Here is a 25,264-nt window from a genome sequence, read left to right as displayed (position 1 = left end):
CTGGCTGGAATACAGACATTCCCTTGGTACTAAACTTCTGATCCTGCAAGCTAAACCCAATTAAATGTTGTCCTCATATGAATTGCCTTGGCCATGGTGTCTGTTCACAGCAGTACAACCTTTACTAAGACAGTTAGTCTGAGACCAATCAGAGCAATTCAATGAGAAGTCAAGAGAAGCCAGTTTGAATTAGTCAACTTGGAGAAGAGTTCAGGCCAGAAGAGCTGAGTTATACCAGCCAGCCAGAACTCAGAAAGAACTAAAAAGGGTGAGCGTATTCAGCAGTAAACCTCCAAGATGACAATTACAACTGGTGAATGAAAGTTACCTTTACAAGTAATGAGTGCCTGATCATATCTACAATGACTTATTGAGACACACACCACTGCTCTTTTGCATCTTGTTGGTATCTGCTGTCACAGTTAAATAACAATAATGGATCTGAAGGCACATTCTCTTTCCATTTTGCCTTCTTTTTATGGAAAATACTTACACAATTTTGCGCTTATAGGATAGCTATATACAAGCAGAATCTTCGAATGTGTCTCTTTTGTGACTTTTACCCACCAATGTTTTCATAGTTATAGTATTTTGAAATGCCAGTTCCTTTTTATGGTTGAGTCATATTCCATTTCAGGAATGTGCCACACTTAATTAATCACCAGGTGAGCAATTGGGTGATTCCCACTATTGAGGTAATACAATGCTGCCGGGAGCATTTGTCAACAAATGTTTGTGTTGATAAAAGCTTTAATTTCTCTTAGGTATATGCTAGGAACTAAATTGCTGGGTCATCTGCTAACTGTATTTCACACTTTAAATAGCTCCCAGATTATTCTTCAGAGTAGCTGTATCTTCTACATTCCCAGTACTCAATCCCTGTCTTGTTTTAGTTACCGCTGCCCTACTACCTGTGAAGAAGTGGGTCATAAATGTGAACAAAGAACTCCTTAAAACCAACAAGTCTATTTTGTGTTGCCATGATTATTTTATTTTCATGCATATTACATTCCTCACCTCATGGGACATTACTTCAACTGTTACAGCCACCAACATTTGAAATAGGCAATGCCCTTTCTTTTTTTCACTTACCCGACTTTGGTCTGTTGTCATCTTCAGAACTATAAGTCACAGTTATTTAAAGATAATTTCTGCCCTAGTTACAAAATCACAATTATTAATTTTATAACAATTTAAAAATTAACTCCTCCACTCCCAAAACCCCCAATTCTTCTAACAGGAGATGTTTACAAACCTAAGATGTTCATTTGGAAAGTAGAACAAAGAAGAATATCCAAAAAGTCTGTGACTGTCTTAATTAGGGTGTAATTTCTGTGAAGGAACAATATGACCAAGGCAACTCTTATAAAGGCAAACATTTAACTGGGGCTGGCTTACAGTTTCAGAGGTTCAGTCCATTATCATCAGGGCTGGAAGCATGGCAGCATCCAAGCAGGCATAGTGGTGGAGGAGCTGAGAGTTCTACGTCTTCATCTGAAGGCAGCCAGAAGACTCTCTTCTACACTAGGCAGAGCTTGAGCATAGGGCCTCAAAGCCCACCCCCACAGTGACACACTTCCTCCAACAAGGCCACACCTTTGAATAGTGCCACTTCCCATGGGCCAATGCAGGTGACAGGAACCACAGGTCTTTACCAGATATGAAAACAGCAGATTGGCAGATATAACACTAGTTCCAGAGAGGTAATTGTGCGACAAGACCATGTTGTCAGAGAGGAGAGCTCAAAGGCTTGGGGATGGCTGATGCTAATTTACTGAACAATAAAATTAGATAAACTCTTATGTAGAACAGAGATCTAGTATCTAAAAGCAGTTGAAAACTCAAGATCAAAGAGTGGGTGAATTCTCCTGTATCTGATCTGAGCAATAACCATGACTATGTATCGAAGAGAACCACAAACACTGGCACTGCACACACATGATGCACGCTCTCTCTCTCTCTCTCTCTCTCTCTCACACACACACACACACACACACACACACACATGCACACATACACATAGAAGTACACATGTGGTTTTTAATTGGAAAATAAAGATAATTTTTTAAAAGAATGGCATTCAGCTAAGAAAAGTACACATGAGTTCAAAGAGAATATGGAGGAAGGAGAGGAGGGGTGGGCTGCGTTCTGGAAGTAACAGGAGGAGAGGAGCCCTGAGAACCTGCTTCGGGAAAGTTTCTGGTTCTTTTCTGAATATATATATATATATATATATATATATATATATTTAAAAATCTCCCAACTTTAGTGATAAAACCAAAAATCCCGGGGCTACTCTTGAGCGCTGACACAGACACTGTTGGTGGGTCTCTTTTCAGCCACAGCGGATCGTCTCTCACTATCTGGAAATACATATTGTTGTTGAAAAGCAAATGGTAAGCGTTTTCCGAGTGTGTTTGTCTTGTTCAATTCCATTGCTCTCACGAGCAGTGGAGCACGAGAGAGACTGTCCTCCCGTGTCTCACAGAATTGGTTTCTGACAGAGGAGAGTTGATAACTCTGTTAGTACATTTTAATAAACTCTTGCCCTTGTGTCCTAACTGGAGGGTCGTTTTTTATTACAATAGTTTCTCGGTTTTTTTTTTTTTTTTTGCTAGTTTTCCTTGTTATTTGAGGGTAGTTATACACTCATACATACTTGCATGAACATGTGCCCAGCCTACCCTCTCGACAAAGAGGACTCTGCTGAGCAGTCAGCACGTGGCCACCAGTGCAGTCAAAGTAAAGGATATTTGCGCACCCCAGCATGGAGCCACTGATGCTGCTTTCTACCCACACACCTCCCACCCTGTCTCCCCAGCCCTCACAATCCACTAATGCATTCTTCATCCCTATATCTTTTTTTTTTTTTTTTCACTTCCAAACTGTTGTATAAGTGGAATCATGCAGTATGGAGCATTTGGGAGTATCTCACATACAGGTTCTGGGAATTTGCCCAGTCTTAAGTTACTTCCTAGGGGTGGAGAGGTGACTCTGTAGTTAAAGGCACTTGTTGCCCTTTTAGAGGACTTGGGTTTGGGTCCCAGTACCCACGTGGTAGCTAACAACAGACTGCTAAGTCCAGCCCTTGTGATCTGGTGCCCTCTGCTGGCTTCCATGGGCACTGCATGTATGGGATGCGCATACACATATACAGGCAAAACACTGAGATATTTGCATCTAAATTAAAACTAACATTTTTTCTGTCAGGAACTATTATCCTTAATTTATTAACAGCGGAATTATATCTTGTACTTTTCTCGGATCTTTTTATATTTCCCACTTTCACACTATATGTATTACATGGTATGAATAATAAAATAAGGCAGATTAAAATGTGATAGTGATTTAAGTAGTTTATTATGTTGATACACTTAAATTGTAACAGGAGAGTTGTAGTCATCAATGTTAACTCGTGTGTGTGTGTGTGTGTGTGTATGTGTGTGTGCATGTGGCAATTTTATTTTACAGTTTGAGCATATCGGGGCTGATACAGCCATTGTCACTCAAAAGATTTTCCAGTTGATTGGACTGGCAAATGCTGTAAGAATCTTCTTATTTGTCTTTTATAAAAAATGTTTTATCCTTGCTGTCTTAATTACCTTCCTATTATTGTGATAAACACTATAATGAAGGAAACGTAACAGAAAAAGAAAAGAGTTGTTTTGAGTTTACAGTCCCAGAGAGTTCAGGTCCTTAATAGTGGGGGGCAGCGAGGTGGCAGGCAGCAGACATGGCAGCTAGAGCTGAAAGTGAAGTCTCGTGCCTGGGACAGACAGCAGAAAGCAGAGAGCCCACTGAGAGTGGTGTGTAGCTTTGGAACCTCAGAGTCCCACCTCCCGTGAATTACTTCCTCCAGCAAGGCCATACTTCCTAAACCTCCCCCAAATAGTGCCAGCATCTGGTGACCAGCCACCACATGCCAGCTTATGAGGGATGTTATCCCTCAAACCACCACACTTGCTGCTGTTCCTAACAACCCCCAGACCTTCTTTTGTGGCACTGCATAAAGAGACATGCTGAGTGATGTGAGGACCATTATTTGGCTTTGAAGTTTCTGCTCTCTAACCTGTGAAGTAGGTCATTGTAAGGATTACACATGAGACCTTCCTGGGGGAGGGGGGAGAAAAGGGGGGGCTTGATTAAGTGCAAGCATCTTGAATTATCCCCAGGGTTGGAGGGATGGCTCAGTGGTTAAGAGCACTTGTTGCTCTTGTAGAGGACAGAGTCCAATTCCCAGCACCCACATGGCAGCTCACAGCCATCTTTAAATACAGTTCCAGGAGAGCTGATGTCATTTTCTGATCTGCTTAGATACTAAGCATGTGTGTGATATCCATACATACAGGCACTCAAATTACAAAAGAAATACAACGGATTAATCTAAAGCGTCCAGTGTGACTTTTATGACCAGGACGCTTGCTGCTGACTAACACTTTAAGCACTGAGCCCAGATCTACACTACAGTTACTAAATGCATGACCTGAGCTTGATTTTGAAGTTCTTCTGCCCGGTCCCTTTAGATCATGTTGTTTGAACAGGTTTTCTGTCTGTGTTCTATTTTAGATCTTTGCCCCCTTTAATCTTACAGTAATTCTGTCTTCCCTGGAATTTTGGATGGATGAAAACAAAATCTTGACCACAGGCGACGCTAACAAGTTGCTCTACAGGTTCCTGAAGTGGAAACAGTCATACCTTGTTCTGCGACCACATGATATGGCGTTTTTACTCGTGTATGTACATTTTCAAGCTATGACAGGCTATACCGAGGAAAACTGGTCCATTTGGTCCCTTTTCCAACAACCCACAGACGGTTTGGGAGGGGAAAAAAACCCTAAGTTCTCTGTGTATAACAGCATGCAGCTCTTATTGGGACAGCTTGCCGACAGTGGGATTATTAAGACCCCCCACTTGGCGGGTCTGTGGTTGAAGCTCATTTCTTCAGTCCCGCTCCCAGATGCCTTCTTACCATAGAACACACAGAGCTCTACCAAATGCCCCTCCCTGGCTGTGCACTTCAGGTTCGTGTCTGTTTGGAAGGCCCACCTGGATTCTATGAATGTAGTCACTTAGCTCTGATCTTTAGCATAATGATCATAAAAACAACAAGGAGGAGAAACTGAGGCGACGGTCTGTGGAGAGAGGCTTGTTGTGCGTTTATGAGGACCTAAGTTTAGAGTCCCAGCACCCATGTAAAAGCCAAGTGGCCTATGCTCCTGCAATCCCAGGGCTGAGGGTGCAGATCCCTGCAGCTTGCTGGCTAGCCAGTCTAGCCCAAACAGCAAGCTCCAGGTTCAGTTAGAGACCCTGCCTCAAAAAAAAAAAAAAAATCAGGTGGAGAGAAATAGCCATGACCCCTTAATACAGCTCCTCATGCTGTAGTGACCCACAACCATAAAATTATTGTCATTGCTACTTTATGATAATGTAAATATTTTTGGAGATTGAGGTTTGCAAAGGGGACACAACCTACAAGTTGAGAACCGCTGAGAATTTTATTTTTTTTTATCATATTTATCTCAGAGGACCTACCCATTTTATTCTAAAATAGACACTTCATTATGTGTCAGACATCCGTGTACTTTCTACTTTTTAATTGATTTGATTGTTTTTAGAGAATGCAGGATCACGGGGCACATCGTGGTCCATGTTGAGAGTTTGAATTACGGAGCCACAGTAAAACCTGCCCTGTGAAAACAGAGAATTAACTTCAAGGTGCTCACTTTTGCAAAGTCCTATGACTATCATCTGTTTTCAATTCAGCTACAGGAACACTACCGATTATGTTGGCGCCACCTATCAAGGGAAGATGTGTGACAAGAACTATGCAGGAGGCGTTGCTCTGGTATGCTGTGCCTTAATCTGCTTAATTAAAATGTATAATGGGTGGGGGAGCTCCTTGCTGAAGAGTGTTTGCTCCTCTGCAGAGGACCCAGTTCAGCTCCCAGCACTCACTCAAATCCTTAGCTCACAACCAGAAGGAACTCCAGCTCCAGGAGACTAAACTCAATGCCCTCTTGTGGCCTCCATGAGCACTGTTCTCTCTCTCTCTCTCTCTCTCTCTCTCTCTCTCTCTCTCTCTCTCTCTCTCTCTCTCTCTGTCTCTCTCTCTCTCTCTCTGACACACACACACACACGATTAAAAATAAATCTTTAGTGAATAACAGGCTGCTGTAAAAATCATTATAAAATTAAAGATCCCTTGATTTCCTACTTCCGTTAAAATTCGCATTCCTGAAGGGCTCCTAGGGTGTGGACACTGGTGTGGGCCTGACCCCATCTCACCTAGAACCCACTCCTTCCCTATACATTGTGTTTATATGATGTCTGCTGGAGTTTCAGAGAGGCGGCATAGGATGATCTCCCTCTAGTAAGCAAGATGGAGAACAGTGGAGCTGGGAAGGGGAGATTTCTTATTTTAAAACATCATAAATTGTATTTTGGAAAATATAGCCTTTATTTTATGGAGACAGTGATTTCCTTGGTCTCTAAGGGTGGGGCATAGGACTTCCTCAAACATTCACATGTAGCACACAGACACACAGACACACACACACACACACACACACACACACACACACACACCATGCCGCAAGGGCTTCACTGGTTAGCAAAGAGGAAGAATGCATCTGTATAAAGGCAGACTGGTTACCAAGGACAGTCCAGCTGTAGAGGACTGGAAAGCCTGAGATTTGCAGGCAAGAAACAGTGGTTCCCATGGAGGTGCAGTGACTGGCAGAGGCCTTCCCCAGTACTTTTCCCTTCCCCCACATTTCTTTGGGGTAACCATCATTGATCCTTACCTGGGAAACCCCAGCAACATCCAATATCCACAGGAACGAGATGCTGAAATACGTAGGTGCAGCTTGGCTCACTAATGCCCCCCCCCCTTTCACCATCACCTACTCTCTCTTCCCATAATCCATCATATATATTATATTATATATATTATATATAATATAATATATATTATATAATATATATATATATTCAAGTACACCACTTGCTTTACATACATAGACTGTGTAATTAATGGTTAATTAATAGTCGTGACAGACAAATTAATGAAGAGGGACCAGGAGAAGACTTGGTGGGTAACAAACCTTCTGTGTGAGCCATGGGAACCTGATTTCCCAGTCACCATGTAGGAAAGCTGAATCTGTCGCTGCACACTGTGCTGGGAGGCCAGAGAGAAAAGAAGAGGGTCTGTGAGCTCCTCTGAAGCCAGTCTGGCATCCAAAGTGAGCTTTTCTAAGTCTGGCAAGAGACCGTGTCTCAAAAATTAAAGTGCAGGGCCATGAGGAAGACCCCTGAGGTGGACCTCTGACCTCCACATGCATGCCTGAGATGAGCACACTCGAATACACACACACACACACACACACACACCACGGAGGGGGGAAACACCACAGACACACAAAATATTACATGCACACATATGTAAAGTGAATGATTGCATGCGTCATCAGACAGCACTCTGCCCTGTGAGTCTGACTACTGTAGTTTTCTTACTAAGTGAGATTGTTTCCTATGCAAAGGAAAGCCAAGTTTTCTTCCTTCATAACCTGTGAGCATTTGATGGTGGTCTGAGCGACACTGAGCATGATTGACAAGTGGTTATTCTCGTGTCTTTTCTGACCTACGGGAGAAGCGCTGTCTGGTTCTAGAAGATGAGACAGTTGCTCTGAGCTGTTCTTTGACACGAGAAAACGCTCAGCAGTGTTTTGGATCAGTCTGTTGAGTCAGCTGGCTTCTTATCACAATTTTAAAATAATTTTGATGACCTTTGTATTTATCTTCATTTTACATCCGTGAGTGTTTTCCACGCATGCATGCATACATGCATGTCTGCAAACCACAAGTGCACAGTGCCCTCAAGAGGTCAGAAAAGGGTGTCAGGTCTCCTGAAGCGGGAGTTACCATTGTGAGCATCTATGTGGGTGCATGGACTCAAACCTGGGTCCCCTGTCAGAGCAGCAAGTGCTAAGCCCTGAGCCATCTCTCCAGACCCTGCAAATGTATTTTCATTGTGCACCTCAATATTCTAACTGGGATTTTTTATATGCAATTTAAACTTATTTAAATTATTTTTCTGAGTGCCACACCTTACTTACATTATCCAAAGACACATTTTTAGATCATTCCCTTGTTTGCAACGTCTGTGACTAGCACAGTGCATGTTTTCACTCAACTGTGTGGCTACTGTTAATAACTAACTACATTTTCCTAGCCACAAGTAAAATGCCCCCCCACCCCCGCCCCGTACAAGCACATTTGTGGTCTGGTGTGTTTTCTTTTCAGCACCCCAAAGCCGTAACTCTGGAATCACTTGCAATTATTTTAGTTCAGCTGCTGAGCCTCAGCATGGGGCTAGCGTATGATGACGTGAACAAGTGCCAGTGCGGCGTACCCGTCTGCGTGATGAACCCGGAAGCGCCGTAAGCCTTGGCTTCCATGCCACACCCCTTGAGTTTATACTAAGTTCATTCCTGCTAAGGAAAACTAACCTGTTAGAAACTGTTAGAGAGGCTTCTGTCACCGTGATCAAACACCGTGATCAAAAGCAACTTGGGGAGGAAAGGGTTTATTTCGCATTTCATTGTAGTCTATCAATGAGGGGAAACAAAAACAATAAAACAAAATAAAATAAATACCCAGAAGCAGAGACCTGGAGGTAGGAGCTGAAGCAAAGGCCATGGAGGTGTCTGTCTCAGCCTGCTTTCTAATTGGACTCAGGACACACTACCCGCGGTGGGCTGAGCCATCCCACTTGGATTGTTGGTCAACAAAATGCCCTACAGACATGCCCACAGGCGGATCTGGTGGAGACATAGTCTTAATTAAGGCTCCCTCTTGCCAGATGACTCCAGCTCGTGTCAAGTTGACAAAAACTAACGAGCACAGCAGACACTCTGCCAGCCAAAGCCACAGCCCCAAACCTATGCAGAATTACTTAAGAATTCAATGGCCTTGTTAGGAATCCCCCCCCCCAAGCCAATTGGTGGAGAAAGAAAAAGATCTTTTTATGCTTATATGCTTACTTATAATGCTGTAGTACAACTGTGTTTAGAAACAAAGACCATGGGAGATAGTGAGTCTCCTGGTGAGCAGAATTCCCTTTGACTTTGCACCTTCTATGAAAGAGGGACCACGGATCCTGACCCAACAGGATCCTCAAGTCAGGATGTAGACACTGTGACATTGAGCATTCGGAGACAAGCAAGTGTTGGGAGGAAGCAGACTGAGCACAAAACACAGTTGACACTCTGGGTCACAGAGTTTCACTTCCACAGATTTAGTCAAGACAATTGGATCAAAATTATTGGGCAGGGGGCAACTGTATCAGTTTTCCTACTTCCTGAAGCACAGCATGCTGGGTATTTGCCTAGCGTTGACTTTAGGCCTTGAACATCATCTAAAGGTGGTAGAAAGTACACAAAAGGAAGTCCATAAGTCACATGGCCCTCCGTCATTCTCTGTGAGGGACCAGCACCTGAAGGGTTGGATATCCATAGTGTCCTGGAACAGCGCCACCTAGGGACATGGAGGGATTACTGCATGTAGGTGTTTCTCATTTTCATTTCCTATCAGAAAGTACTTACATCAGAAGGAGCACCCCAAAGCCTGGCTCACCTTTTGACATTTGTGAATACCAACCAGACTCATGAGGCCACCCACAAAACTAGCCCCAAGATGAAAGGCCCACACTTACCCATCACCCACAGGCAGCAACCTTCAGTAACATTAGCAGGACGGCTGCTGGCTCACCACTAAGCATCAAACCAATGTGCCAGGATTCTCTCTCTCTGCTCTTGACTGTGGGTGGGATGTGGCTGGCTGCTGAGGCTCCTGCTATCGCTTCCTCTCATTGTTAGTGGCCTGGAATTGTAAACTGGATTAACACCTTGCTCCCCCTAAATTGCTTTTGGCCGAGGTACTTTCTCACAGCGAGAGAAATGAAACTGGGAGGTTCATCGTGGTTAGCGCTCTTCAGAAAGTAGTGTTCCCCTCCACTGTCCCATCAGGAGAAAGTGCCGGTGAGAAGAGTCTGCAGCCATAGTCTGTTGGCACAACATTGGAGTTAGATTGTTTTCTAAGGTATCAGGTAGAACTGACCAGTGAGACTATCTAGGGTTGGGCTGCCTCCTTTTAGAAAAGGGTTTATCAACTTTTAAATTACAGAGATTCTTTTTCTTTAATTGGGGCTACTTTTTCCAGTATGTGTTTATTGTATGAAAAAAATGATTAATTAAAAGTCATCAGCTCCTTTTTTATAATCTTAATTTATTGCTCTTTGAGAGCTGCAAGGATCTGTGTAAGGGGATGAGGTGTCCAACTAAATCCAGAGGCTCCTGAATAGGAGAAGGAGAAAGAGGGCGCCCAGCAAGTCTATTCGGGGATTGGAGCCGTAAGGCCACTCACCGCCCTGATGAGCTGCACTGAGTTCCAGTAGCAGCATCCGTTCGAGCCTCACAGAACAGTCGCATGCAAGTCGCATGGGTGGAAAGCCTCCCTTATGTGGCCTGCTCCTTAGCCCTTGGAAGTCCAATAGAATGTCCTATGTCCTTTAAAATGTGTGTGTGTGTGTGTGTGTGTGTGTGAGAGAGAGAGAGAGAGAGAGAGAGAGAGAGAGAGAGAGAGAGAGAGAGAGGGAGGTTATATAATGTATAGGGACGGATGTACATGCCACAGCATGCATGTGGAGATCAGAGGAGAGAGTTGTCTCTTTCCACCCATATGTGGGTTTCTAGGACTGAACTCAGGCTGCCAGGCTTGTGCTGTAAGCGACCTTATCCACTGAGCTATCCTGCCAACTGTCTATTGTTTTTAATTCCTTTGCTCTCTGGTATGTAGATAGAAACCGTACTGGTGAGATGGCTCAATGGTCACGATCTTAGCTGCCACACCTGATGACCCTGAGTTCAACCCCTGGGTCCTACACAGTCAGAAAGATCCTACTCCTGCAGGTTGTCTTCTAACCTACACGTGCGTGCTGTGGTCCATACATGACCACACATACACACAAACAGGAATCGTGTAACAGTGGCTGAAAGGGTATAATCAATCCCATTGTGTGTGGTTAATATAACCGAAAGCTACTGCATGCATGCACGTGTATGCGCGCACACACACAAACTTGTACCCGTATGAATGCATACATACACATGCATGTACATACATAAAGAGTTGCCTCCTGGACTTAAAGAGTTCCGGTGTCAAGGTAGAAAATAAAAGATATAGGAGTTATTTAAAAACTACAAAGCCAAGTTGGGAGGGATCGCCTCTGACTAAGTGTAGATAAAGAAAGGAAGACTGTCGACCTTCCTTGAGGTGAGAGCGCCTCAAAGTACAGAAGTCCCAGTAGGGAGAGGCAGCAGCACCTTTAGAAAAAATGGCCTAATGTGTAAGGTAAATGCTAATCATAAGGCCACTGTCACCAAAAGACCTGGGATGTAAAAACCAATAGAATTCCATGCTATTTACTCCTACTGCCGGATTCTGAGGGAGTTCCTGCACAGTTGACTTCCTGGGCAGAGAAAGGTCTGGACGCGCCAGGGAGCTCTTGCTTACTGACTAGGGGAGATGGTCTGTGGAAACCCTCAGCTCCGATGCTTGACATCTGGGCTCTTTTCAGTCACTCCAGCGGTGTCCGGGCCTTCAGTAACTGCAGCATGGAGGACTTTTCCAAGTTTATCACAAGTCACAGCTCCCACTGTCTGCAGAACCAGCCACGGCTACAGCCATCTTACAAGATGGCGGTCTGTGGGAATGGAGAGGTGGAAGAAGATGAAGTTTGCGACTGTGGAACGAAGGTCGGTGTGGCTCGGGGAGGGTGTGGCCAGATCAGGTAGCATGTCTACCATCCCTTTGGTGGTCCTCTTCATCTCTCACAGTTATCCTTTCCACAAAGTCCTTTGTGAGGGACATAGGAAAACTCAGGAGTGAACTAACGCCTTGGCATATGGCTCACTGATTGATAGATTATCCATACAAATACATTTGCTTTTTGGCTCACCCTTGTCAGTATATAGTTGACATCTAAAGAAATGGTGCACAACAGAGCATGTGCAAGTTTATGGGTTGGTGACAGGCGCATGCATGCCGTATGAAGGCCACCACGACTAAGCCTGCCAACTCACATCATCTGCATGCTCTTCTCCCTCTCTCCCCAGCATAGGACCTCTTAGTCTGTGCTGGCCTCAAACTCAAAACAACTGTCCTGTTCCAGCTTCCTGAGTACAGGGATTGCAAGCTCGAGCCACCATATTTGACTTATCTTCCCCTGCCTCCCCCCTCCTCCCTCCCTTTTTCCTCCTCCCTTCTCCATCCTGCCCTTCTCTTCACCCTCTTGCTCTCTCCTTTCTCTCACTCCCTCCTACCCTCTCCTCTCCCTTCCATCCCCCTCCTCCTCTCCTTCCCCTCCTCTCCAGTCCTTCCCCTTCCTTGCTCTCCCATTAAGAATTAGGATGTGATGGGCAGTGGTGGTGCACAACTTTAATCCCAGCACTCGGGAGGCAGAGGCAGGCGGATTTCTGAGTTCAAGGCCAGCCTGGTCTACAGAGTGAGTTCCAGGACAGCCAAGGCTACACAGAGAAACCCTGTCTCGAAAAGCCAAAAGCCAAAAGCCAAAAGCCAAAAGCCAAAAGCCAAAAGCCAAAAGCCAAAAGCCAAAAGCCAAAAGCCAAAAGCCAAAAAAAAAAAAAAAAAAAAAAAAAAAAAAGGATGTAACAGCTTAGCAATTTGCAATCACTTTGCATGAATTTATTTTCTTGCAACTGCATTAGACTTACAATCTCTGTATCTCCATACTGGAAACAAGAACTAAAATTAATGTCATTAAGTATCTCCAACAAGCACAGTGCCTGTCTTAGTCAGGGTTTCTATTCCTGCACAAACATCATGACCAAGAAGCACTTGGGGAGGAAAGGGTTTATTCAGCTTACTCTTCCACATTGCTGTTCATCACCAAAGGAAGTCAGGACTGGAACTCAAACAGGTCAGGAAGCAGGAGCTGATACAGAGGCCATAGAGGGATGTTCTTTACTGGCTTGCTTCTCCTGGCTTGCTCAGTCTGCTCTCTTATAGAACCCAAGACTACCAGCCCAGAGATGGCACCACCCACAAGGGGACCTCCCCGCTTGATCACTAATTGAGAAAATGCCTTACAGCTGGATCTCATGGAGGCATTTCCTCAACTGAAGGTCCTTTCTCTGGGATAACTCCAGACTGTGTCAAGCTGACACACAAAACTAGCCAGTACAGTGCCTTAATTTCATATCTGTTGCTGTGATAAAATGTTCTGACAAAATCAACTTATGAGAAAAGGGGTAAGCTAAAATAAACCCTTTATCCCCAAACTCTTGTATCTTATAGAGTGGCAAGACTACAATTCATGACAAGCAAGCTCTCATTTCTCTTTCTTCCGTAAGGATTAGGACACAACCTCTTAGCAAACACAATACAGTCTATTTACTACAGTGACTCCTGAGTGTTAGACCTCCGGAGCATGTTCCTCCTACTGATCTGCTGTTAACACTCCTGGACCATGATATCTCTATCCCTCCCTTCTATGCTCCTTTGTTTCTAATTTTGTTTTGGTTTTGGTTTTGTTTTTCGAGACAGTGTTTCTCTGTGTAGCTCTGGGTGTCCTGAAACTCACCCTGTGTGTAGACCATGCTGGTCCCAATCTCACAGATGTCTGCCTGCCTCTGCCTCTCAGAGTACTGGGATTAAAGATATATGCCTCCACCACCTGGCCATTGTGGTCTTTTTAAACGACCGGTTTTGAAGGGCATTAAGTCCCAAGTGTGAGTGGTCCAGCTTCTGTCTCTTCCTCTTGGGCATACCCTTGCCCAGCCTTTCGCTCAGGCTCATTTGTCCTTCAGAAAAGCAGGTGTCTTAGTTAGGGTTTTATTACTGTGAGCAGACACTATGACCAAGGCAAGTCACAAAGGTCAACATTTCATTGGGGCTGGCTTACAGGTTCAGAGGTTCATTCCATTATCATCAAGGCAAGGACATGGCAGCATCCAGGCAGACATAAGAGCTGAGAGTCCCACCTCTTGTTCTGAAGGCAGCTAGGACAAAGGTATTAAAACCCATGCTGACATGCCTACTCCAATAAGACCACACCTATTCCAGCAAGACCACACCTCCTAATAGTGCCACTCCCTAGGCCAAGCATATACAAACCATAGAGAAGGTATGAAGCTTTCACTGTGGAGTAAGAAAATAGGGAAGACACATTTGTGACTTGGTGTTAGAACTTTATTGGTTTTTACCAATGTTTAATCACCAATTTAAGTTCACTATTTAAATCAAAATTATTCGAAATATACCTATAACCACAGGAAGTTGGTTTTTTTTTTTCCAAACTAAGTAAATCTTATCTAAAACTGGAGTTTAGATAAAGGGAAGAGGGAAGATAGAGTGAAGGTAAATGAGATTTAAAAAAAAAAGATAAAATGAAAGGGGAAACAGGCTGTTCCCATAACTGCCGAGAGTGCTATGTCCCGGAGAACCAGGCTGCTGCTCATCAGGGTTCTCTATGGACTGGCTGAGGACACTGAGCTGTGCTCCTCGCAGCAGATAAAGTGTATTTCTGACACTTCGGTGGTGTCCCCTCTTCTTTCCTGTTGCTGAGAATGTGCACTAACAAAGGGTTTGTGTTAGCTTACAGTTCCAAGTTGTAGTCCATCACTGGAGGGAAGTTGAGGCAGCAGGAACTTGAAGCTGCTGGGCACACATCCATGGCTGACAGCACAGGGAGAACAAGTACCCGCTTGCTCGCTTACTCTTGCTCAGGAACATTTCCACTCCTCTCTGTGGTACAAGACCCAGTCCTAGGAAACAGCGCCAGCCACAATGAGCATGCTCAATGGCGCCTTTAATCCCAGCACTTGGGAGGCAGAGGCAGGCTGATTTCTGAGTTCGAGGCCAGCCTGGTCTACAGAGTGAGTTCCAGGACAGCCAGGGCTACACAGAGAGAAACCCTGTCTCAAAAAAAAAAAAAAAAAAAAAAAGATATTCCTCTACGCTGTGCCCACCTGACCTAGACAATCCTTCACTGAGACTTCCTTCCTCTGATGTTTCTAGATTGTGTCAAGTTGAACTAAAACTATCCGAAATGAATAGTGTGCTTTTAAGGAAATACTGCCCATCACCCAAAAGTTTTCACTTGATTTGGCTTGAATGGAAACACATTGAAAGCTCCCACCCTCAGGTCTGACAATAGTGTCGTAGCTTCATCACATTCTAACCACTAACTGAGTTCTCACCACTGTGCCGCCCCTTCCCTGTAGATGTCCGTGTCATGAGCAAGAGCAATGACATTCACTTGACAGAGCAGCTGTGCAGAACACAGAAACCTTCCTGTGCCTTAATGTGTACGGTGCAGAAGTCATACTATGACAGCTGACCTCCACTGCTGACTCCTATCTGCTTACAACTTTTCCCAACCTACCTACCATTTCAAATCCCTGAGGATTAAAAGTGTGTGTGTGTGTGTGTGTGTGTGTGCGCGCGCGTGCGTGCGCGCATGTGTGTGAATATGTCCTCTAAAAAGACCTTTCCTTTCTTATTTTATTAGCCCTAACAGTCAAAGCTATTAAGGCAGACTCAAAGCATAGCATAGAAGCCATGTAACCATTTACTAATGATACAAAAGCAAGAGATTCAGGCATACACACACACCTTTAAAAAGCATTTATTATTGAGCCTTATATTATTTAGGCTCAAACGTGGCACATTAGAAGTAACTCTAGCTCCTCTTTATCCCATATCTTATATTTATTTGGCCTTCATCTACAAGAGCCAGGGGCCACCTCACCATCTCCACTGTGAAAGATCCTGTGGTATCAGAGAATTCTGTTTCCAACACAGCAAGCTCCATCCTAGAAGAAATGACTAGGATGTAACACTTGGTAGGGGGTCGAAAATCAATGTCTGCAGGGCAAGAAAGAAGAGACTCTGTTGCTTTTCCTGCTTGCCAACGTGAAAGGCGAGCGTCTGTCTGTAAGCTATGAAGCGTGTAGCCATTATGATTTCCATTCAGCGGGGATGGATTCAGATAGGCACATCAGGCTTGTGGTTTGCCTTCCAGGGCTGTGCAGAAATGCCCCCGCCATGCTGTAACCCCGACACCTGTAAGCTGTCAGATGGCTCCGAGTGCTCCAGCGGAATGTGCTGCAACTCATGCAAGGCAAGAAAGAGCCTCCTCCCCTCTTTCCTTTTCAGTTTTTAAAGAAAATACTTTTCCTTAATTTTTATAGGTATGGGTGGTGATTTGTCAGAGGCCAGAAGGGGAGTGCCAGATCCCTTAAGACTGGAGTTCTGGGTGGCTATAAGGTGCCGCATGAGTGCCGAACAATAAGCTTAGGTTCTCTAGACAAACAGCCAATACTCTTAACTACAACCACTGGGCCATCTCCTCAGACCCAAGCTTTTCCTTTAAAAGAGAATTGATATGTCTAATCTTTTTTTTTTCTAACATTTGTCAGTGGTTTATTTTGATATCACAAGTATACATCTTAACCATAGCTTTTCCCCCCTCCACTCCTCCCAGTGTGTTAACACCCTCTACACACACACACACACACACACACACACACACACACAAGCAAGTCCCCTCTCCTCCATCTCCCTTCATAAAAGGAGCATAACAAGAAACGAGTCTAAGGACAAACCCTCTGGTCAGAGTGAGGCAAGGCAACCCTGTTGGAAGGAAAAAGGGTCCCAAGAGCAGACAAGAGAGTCAGAGACACTCCCCACTGTTAGGAGCCCCACAGAAGCCCTGTGCTACTCAACCATAACACATACACAGAGGACCTGGTGCAGACCCATGCAGACTCTGTGTTTGCTGCTTCAGTCTCTATGAGCCTTGCTTAGTTTCTTCTGTGGGCCATCCTTCCCTGGTGTCCTCTCCCCCTCTGGCTCCTACACACCCCCACCGCTCCCTGCCTCCCCATCTCTTCCCAGGACTCTGTGAGCTCCAACGGGAGGGACCCAAGGACTTCAGACATTTCTACTCTTAAGAAAATAATTTAAAAGTCTTTCATTCTATGTGTATACATCTTCCACCTTATTATTGACAAGTCTTTCAGCCATGAAAATTTAATTTTCTTCAGCATTTCTATAATATTTCAAAAATTCCTTCCTTAAAAAATAAAACAAGATGCCAGGCGTCGTGGCGCACGCCTTTAATCCCAGCACTCGGGCAGCAGAAGCAGGCAGATTTCTGAGTTCGAGGCCAGCCTAGTCTACAAAGTGAGTTCCAGGACAGCCAGAGCTATACAGAGAAACCCTGTCTCAAAAACCAAAACCCAAAAAAAATAAATAAAACATGAATGTATGGGTTGTATGAATGGCTGAAATGGAAATATTGCCCCTATTGCATGCCATATAGTTAAAATGTGCTGCAAGCAACACATATTTTCATTTAATAGTATATTTTTGTTCTGTTTAAATTTTATATATGTGCAAGATATGTTGATTATTTCACCGTCCTCCCTCCAACTCCTCCCACAACTCTTCCACTCTCTTTCTAATCCACGGCTTTTTATTTAATTATCACACACACACACACACATATTAGGTTGGCCACTTGCTATGAGATTGCATAACCTATCAGGGTGCTCACTCATTTGGAGTTATTTAATTATCACACACACACACACACACACACACACACACATTAGGTTGGCCACTTGCTATGAGATTGCATAACCTATCAGGGTGCTCACTCATTTGGAGGCACACTCTCCCTCTCTCAACAGTCATTACTTGCCTGTAGCTTTTCATTTGGGGTGAGGCCTTGTGAGAGTACCGGTCCATGCTGGCATCGGTCAGAGCATTTGTTTCTACATAACCTACACAATCCTCTCCAGGGACAAACATTCCTACCTCTCTGCTGTCTTATTCACTGTGATTCACTTTTACCCATCAGCTGAAGAAGAAAGGGGAGGTTTGCAGGCTTGCCCATCATGAGTGTGATGTCACAGAGTACTGCAATGGCACATCCGAAGTGTGTGAAGACTTCTTTGTTCAAAACGGTCACCCGTGTGAAAATCAAAAGTGGATCTGTGTTAACGGCATCTGTCAGAGTGGAGAACAGCAGTGCCAGGATCTATTTGGCATCGGTATTTTAATCATTTAGTATTTCCATTTAAGCTTTCTCTGGGAGCTGAAAAGAAATAGCTGGGGTTGGAGAGATGGCTCAGAGGTTAAGAATACTGGCTGCTCTTCCAGAGGTCCTGAGTTCAATTCCGAGCAACCACGTGGTAGCTCATAGGCATCTATAATGAGATCTGGGACCCTCTTCTGGTCTGCAGGATTATATACAGACAGAACACTGTATACATAGTAAATAAATCTTTTTTAAAAAAAGCTGATCTTTGAGAAGAATAACTAAACCTAAATCTTAATGGAATAAATTTAAAAAAAAGAAAGAAAGAAAGAAGAGAAAAGAGCGAGCGATCGAGAAATAGCTGGATCTCTTTGGTTTTGTCTGCAGTACTGAGAATCGTTCCGAGGCCACAGCTCCCCCATGTACTGTGCATCCTCTGCCCACCAACATCCTCAGGCCACCCCCACTCCTCTCAGGCTCTGTCTCAGAGGTTCGTTCCCTAGTCCCCTGGGCCTGCTACTTTCAGCACACCACGTATGGGTAAAATGACATGTTGCCGTAAGGTCACATGGTGGAGGAATCTGCCCAGACTTAATGTTAGCCAAGAAGCAGAGGAACATGTAGCTGCCAGGGGTCTGAGTGTCCCCTTAAAGAGCACCTCCCACCTCCCACCTCCCACCTCCCACCTCCCACCTCCCACCTCCCACCTCCCACCTCCCACCCCACACCCCACATCTGCCCACCATGGCTTCACCTCCACCAAACGTTCATTCCAGTACCAAACATTTAACATTGAGTCTTTGGGAATATTCAGATCCGAACTATAGCTCTGTGTGGCTCTGTGTGCTTACTTTTTTTTTTTTCTTTTTAAGTGTACTTATTATTGTTATTAGTGTGTAAGCCTGGGTGGGTGGGTGAATGTGTGTGTGTGTGTCTGTGTGATGCATCACAGAGGTGTGCACATATCATGGCACATGTGTAGAGGTCAGAGGTCAGAGGTCAGCTTTCAAGATGCAGTTCCCTCCTCCCACTGTGGGTTCCTAGGACTGAAAGTGAATGTGGTTTGTTTGCATGGCAATCATCTTTAACTGCTGAACCATCCTGCCGGCCCAACCGTGAGCTTCTGCTTAGCATTTTTTGAGTTTCTTGCAACTAAGTGTTACGTTATCATACAAACCTCAAAGATCACATATTCATTTATACCTAATCATCTACTGCAATTTCTTTTTTTTTATATACAATTGGGGATTTATTTGTTTTTATTTTGTGTCTGTGAGTGTTGGGGATCAAACTGGAAAGAGCAATCAAAATTCTTAACCATCTCTCCATTCCACATATTTCTGACACTTTTTATTTCTTGTAGATTGTGCCCTTTGGGATTTTTTCCCATGTGTATGCATGTTAAAATACTTAGTCATTTTAACTCAACTGACTAACTTTGTTCTGTTTATTCCCAAGTGAAACTGCAGATAGAGGCATCTCTTCCGTTAGAAGTTGTTGCCCGGTCTCTCCTGTTCCATGGTTGATGTTAAAGGGGCTGTCTGTGGACAGACCCTGCCAGTCGTCTTTTAATTCTGCTGAACCTAAACAGCAAGGCAGTTGTCTGGGTTCATTTAATATTTGTTGATAACTGATACTCATTGGGTGTCAGTTAGAATTTGAAGGCTGTTCCCATGTGACTCACCTGTGGGTCTCCAGGACTTTCAGCTGCATGCTTTGATGGATACTTAGGCAGATAGGAAACTATGACACAATCAAAGCCACTTCCCCAGACTCTCATCTTCTATCTTTTCCTTGTTTATCCTCAAGAGAAAGCTGGAAAAGAGCCAACAGGGTGTGAGGGGTCAAATATTGTCCCTGTGGCTATGAAATATTCAGATTCTACCTTTTTTTCCCCCTGGTCCACAAAGAACAGTTGGATGCCCTAACCAAGATCAAAATCTTTATTTCTTACCCACAACCAATTTGGCAAATGGATTCTGAGACATAATGAACATAATGAACTTTGGGTTCACTGGCATCTCTAGGCAACCTAGTTGAGCCCCCAGGGATGCTGTTGTGACAGGTCACTTTCCTCCAGCCCAGCAACATAGTTGTCAAATGTCCCCATCAGAGGCTTCAACAAGAGCAGCATGGACAGAGGTTGAAAACTATGAAAACATAGAAACTGCTCTCAAAGTAGTTTGGGTCTTGGGAGAATTGAAACTAGGAAAACTCAGAGACAAAAAGCAATTGGTGAACAGTTTGATTAAAAAAACATGTATGAAAAAAAAAAGCCCACCTTATTCAACAGATCATCAATTGCATTTAAAAAAAAAACTAGCTTTTTGTTGCTGTGCCTGGGGTTATTGGCATTGCATATTAGACACTGCCAGGTACATGAGGTTGGAAGTGTATCTCTGAACCATCCATCTTCAATTCTATGTGATGCTTGCCTTTTGTGCAATACATTCCAAAACCATTTTCAAGCTGCGAAAGTCTTCATCCCTTGTTTTAGTTCCAGGTATTATAATGCTCAATGCCACTGACACGCTTCCTTTTGCCTAACTTCCAGATGCAAACTATGGGACAAGTGAATGTTTCTGGGAGCTGAATTCCAAGACTGACATATCTGGGAGCTGTGGAATCACTGCTGCGGGATACAAGGAATGCCCTCCTAAGTATGCCTCAGGAAACGTGACCAGACTCTGTCACTTTACCCTTGAAAATGTCACCAGTCACTTTTACACAGACGCAAACTAGCACCTGACCACAAAGCCTGACATAACTAGCTAGTGACAGACGTCAGAGGTGCGGAAGGAGGCTCCGTGTAGTTTCCGACACACCTGGGCTGTTGCTGTCTAGGTTGAACTACTTTGGCCTGAATTTTTGGCCTGTCTTTTGCCACTCAGGGTTTTATTTCAACAAGGGGGCACTTGTCACCCATAAGTATTCGATTTTTAAAAATCTGTATGCTATCTCCTTAATTTTACCAAGAATGAGCAGTCTTGGCTTGCGGAAATGGCTCAGTGGGTGAAGTGCTTCCTGCTTAGACACAAGAATCTGAATTCCGATCTCTAGTACCCATATAAAAGCCAGATATGCTGGCATAGTTTGGTAACCTTGCTATGGAGAAGGTGACCTCAGAGACTCCTGACCAGCCAGTCTAGCTGAAATGGTGAACTCTGGGTTCACTGGGTGTCCCTGTCTTAAAAAAATAAGGTGGCAAGGGATAGAAAGACACCTATCATTGACCTACAGTCTTGATACACATGCACACAAGCCAGTAGACCCTCATATGTACCATGCACAAAAGCTTATATAACACACACACACACACACACACACACACACACACACATGGAGTGGATAGTCTTTTTTTTTTTTTTTTGTAAATTTCTGTTTATTTGTTTTATATGTCTGGATTTTTGTCTGAAAGCATGTCTATGTGCCCCTTGCATGACCAATGCCCAAGGAGGGGAGAAGAAGGTGTCACAGCCTCTATAGCAGGGGTGTGAGTTACCCTCCTGGGTACTGGGAATCAAACTTGGGTTTTCTGGAAGAGCAGCCAGTGCTCTTAGAGCCCATCTCTGCAGCCCCAAGAATGGACATTCTTTATAAAGTACAAGGAATGTACTATATACGGCACAAATATGATAATGAAAAATCTGTAAAGCTGTGACCCAGGGTGCACCAGTCCTTAAACACATAGTGTTTCTGACATATGGTGACAGATGACAGTGAGCTGTAGACATACCTCAAGGCTACCTCAAGCACCGGAGTTTTGGCTCCCTAGAGACCTCTCCTAGAATTTGAGCTTGTGTTGGGGGCTCTTGGCAAGTGTTCCAGGAGAAGAGCTTTGCAGTAAAAATGGATGTTTTCCGGAAGCTGTGTGTTTCAACAAATACGTGAAGAGGAAAGATGAAAGTGTTATGGGGAAAGCTGTGGGTGGTAGAAAAGCAACGGTCTGTCACACTAGCTACATGCTGGGATGATTGCTGAGTGTGTGACGCAGACAGTATGTGTGCTCTATGTGTGTGTGTGTGTGTGTGTGTGTGTGTGTGTGTGTGTGCATGTGTATAGTATACGACTAGCTGAAAGTCAGTATTCTGTCTCCATCTTTTGTGGTTACAGAAATTTGCTCCATAGACCCATGTCTCACTGGGCTCTCTGGCATAGTTGTGCTTCTCCCTGAAGAACTTCACCTGGATCGTTTGGGTGACTCCATTCAGCTCTTGTCATCCGTTGCCTCAGTGAGGCTGCCGGTCTTAGTGTTGCACACTGAGGGGGAAAAAAAGGATCCCAGTTACTGGTTTTCACGGCCAGCCCTCCCAGGCTAAAAGAATAAATAACCCTTAGCTAAAGAAGGGACCAGCAGCATGCCTAAGAGACATAACCTCCCAGGTTTTTTTTTTTTTCTTTTCTGAGTCTGCATTCTTCCTGTGAATGAGTGTGCATCCATCTACTGTTCAAGGCCCTACTCCCATCATACACAGAAGTCGGCTAGTCCAGAGACAAAGAGATGGGAGCAAGTGAGCTTCTATGATGAGGAGCTAGCTGCCTGGAGGGTGGAAAGAGATGGTTTTTAAGGACCATCTTGCCAGGAAGTTGGTTAAAAAGCCATTTGTACAGGAGATGACCTTCCACATTGGCAAGTAGTCTGTGTGTGTGGAGCAGAAGAAGGCATACTTCTTTCCCCCATTGACCAAACCATCCCAGAGTTCCCTGGTCTATGTTTTCTCTTTGCCTGACCATCAGTCTTCATTTTTATCACTGTTCTTCTGTAGAGAGTGTCCCTTTATTGTATGGTTGTGTTTATGCTTGGGTTTTTTTTCTGCATTTTTCTGCACTAACATTTAGGTTTGATTATTTTCTTTTAATAATGTGCATGACATACGGTGTTCTTTGAATATGGATTTCAATATCTCAACAGCTGTGAAACCAAAAAGGAAACCAAGCGGAGCTGGCGACAAGGCCAATTGCTCATGTTCAAAAGTCAGAATAAGCTTAGATTTGATTGTGATTAAGGATCAAATACTGGTAAAAACAAACAAACAAACAAACCCACAAACAGTAATCCAGCTAATGGAAGAGTTCATAATTAAATAGTTCATTATTGTTAGCAATTCAGGAAGGACGCTGTGTGTGGTATCCAAAACTAACTGCGTATATCTTATTTGCCAACTCCAATGTTTAAATCGATTTGGTTTTTTGAAATTATATTCTAATATTTCTCTATTAAAATAATGACTTACATTTATTTGTAAATTATAGTGACCGGATGTGTGGGAAAATAATATGTAAATACCAAAGTGAAAATATACTTAAATTGAGGTCTGCCACTGTTATTTATGCCAATATAAGCGGGCATGTCTGCGTTTCCCTGGAATATCCCCAAGGTCATCAGGAGAGCCAGAAGATGTGGGTGAGAGATGGAACCATCTGCGGGCCAAAGAAGGTAACTCCCAGTGTTTATGTCTTTCTTGGTACATATGCCTAGTAACACTCTCTCAAAATGTAAGTGTGCAGTCCCACATAGAAGTTTGGAAAATATAAAACAAATTTCAAAGAGTAAAATAGACTAAAGCCATTGACCTTGCACGGTTGCTGCTGCTATGGGCATTTCATTTGCTGCTTTGCACTTTTTGTGGAAGCCACACAAATCCTGAGAAGAACCAATCTCAGGGTTCACCCATGTATTTTGTTACATTTTCAGAATGTTACAAAGAGAGAGAGAGAAAGAGAGAGAGAGAGCCCTCTGATATGATGAATTATCTTTTGATGTAATTATTCTTATATAATGGTGAAAATTAAAGAGGTCAAAGAGTAAGGCAAAAACGATTATATTACAAATTCTCTATTAAAATAATGGCTTACATATATCTGGAGTGGTTAGTTTTAACTGTCAACTTGCTACCTAGAAAGGGAGGCTCAACTGAGGAATTATCTAGATCAGGTTGGTCTAAGGGCATCTGTAGGTGTTGGGGGAAGGGACAGGTGGTTTGATTGTTAGTTGACATAGGAAGGCAGAGCCCCTTGTGGGCAGCACCATTCCCTAGCAAGGGATCCTGAATATTATAAGAGAGGAGAAACCTAACTGAGAGTAGAGAGGCGATTAAGCAAGTGGGCCTGCATGGATTCATTCCTCTCTGCTGCTAATCATGGATGGACTGTGATGAGCTGCTTGAGGCCCTGCCCTCAGTGATAGATCAAAACAAGGAAACGTAAGCCTGACAAGGTCTCCCTCTCCTGAGTTGATTCTGGTCAAGGCATTTTATCACAACAACAGAAATGAAACTAGCATACCACGTGTCTGGTTTCCATTCTCGAGCACATCACCCTGTGCGTAGGCATGGCAAGGACCCCTCCGACCTGTTGTCTCATCACACTTTAGGCATACAACACCAACTGCCATCCCCATGCTGCCAGTTATATCCCTAGATTTATTCATCATCCTCCATCATCCTTCACAACTGAAAATTGTGCTGCTGCAAGCTTACATGACTTCTCTGCGTTCTCTTCTTGTCACCTCGGGCCTTCTGTCAGTCTTTACAGCCCTCCTAGATTCCATAAATAAGTAAGGTCATGACATATGTGTCTGTGTCTGTGTGATGTCACTTATTATAGTTTGGCCATATCTTCAAAGTCAGAAATGCCTTCCTTTTAAAGGCTTGAATTAATATTCCATTTCATAGGTAGAAGGAAGATAACACGTACCTATATAAAGCCACAATTTTGTTTTCCAAATGAACTGTTTAAAATTCCATCTGTATACCAAAACAGCATGTTGTTCACCATCTGTGTACAAGAAACAGCATGTTGTTCACCATCTGTGTACAAGAAGAGACTAAACCATTAATTCCAAGTAAAACCCGCAAGAAACAAACCGGACTACAGTGCCACAGCGGCCACTCAGTTTGCCTGTGACAAGGAGCTGGTGTCACTGGTGCTGCCCTGATCATAAGTTCTGCAGGTGCACAATTGGGTTGGAATCTCTAGGTTTAGGTCATAACTTTTTAATGGCAGTATTAGAGGAAATGAGAGAAGAGGGTCTTCCCTGTCTGTGAGTGCATTAACACAGTCAAGTGGGTATGAGGGGGTGAGTCCCCTTGTGTAATGGCAAGGATGACAAACAAACAACCAAAAAATAAATAAATAAAC

The 25,264-nt window shown here is 43.8% G+C and overlaps 1 protein-coding gene across 1 annotated transcript in view; it reads left to right on the top strand.

Annotated features, from left to right (window-relative positions):
* Positions 1 to 25,264, top strand: part of Adam2 (ADAM metallopeptidase domain 2) — a 50,783-nt gene that overhangs the window by 17,543 nt on the left and 7,976 nt on the right. The window contains exons 7-16 of the mRNA XM_021181627.2: positions 2,340 to 2,396; positions 3,472 to 3,543; positions 4,567 to 4,733; positions 5,764 to 5,845; positions 8,302 to 8,438; positions 11,636 to 11,813; positions 16,103 to 16,201; positions 17,945 to 18,137; positions 20,679 to 20,784; positions 23,378 to 23,561. Of these exons, the coding sequence (XP_021037286.1) occupies positions 2,340 to 2,396; positions 3,472 to 3,543; positions 4,567 to 4,733; positions 5,764 to 5,845; positions 8,302 to 8,438; positions 11,636 to 11,813; positions 16,103 to 16,201; positions 17,945 to 18,137; positions 20,679 to 20,784; positions 23,378 to 23,561 (1,275 nt within the window). The remainder of the gene's footprint in view (positions 1 to 2,339; positions 2,397 to 3,471; positions 3,544 to 4,566; positions 4,734 to 5,763; positions 5,846 to 8,301; positions 8,439 to 11,635; positions 11,814 to 16,102; positions 16,202 to 17,944; positions 18,138 to 20,678; positions 20,785 to 23,377; positions 23,562 to 25,264) is intronic.

This window comes from Mus caroli, unplaced genomic scaffold, assembly GCF_978045245.1.
Source record: "Mus caroli unplaced genomic scaffold, Mus_caroli_1 scaffold_12, whole genome shotgun sequence".
Classification (NCBI taxonomy): Eukaryota; Metazoa; Chordata; class Mammalia; order Rodentia; family Muridae; genus Mus; species Mus caroli.
Note: the sequence above shows the minus strand (reverse complement) of the source record. Positions and strands in the feature narration are given on the sequence as shown.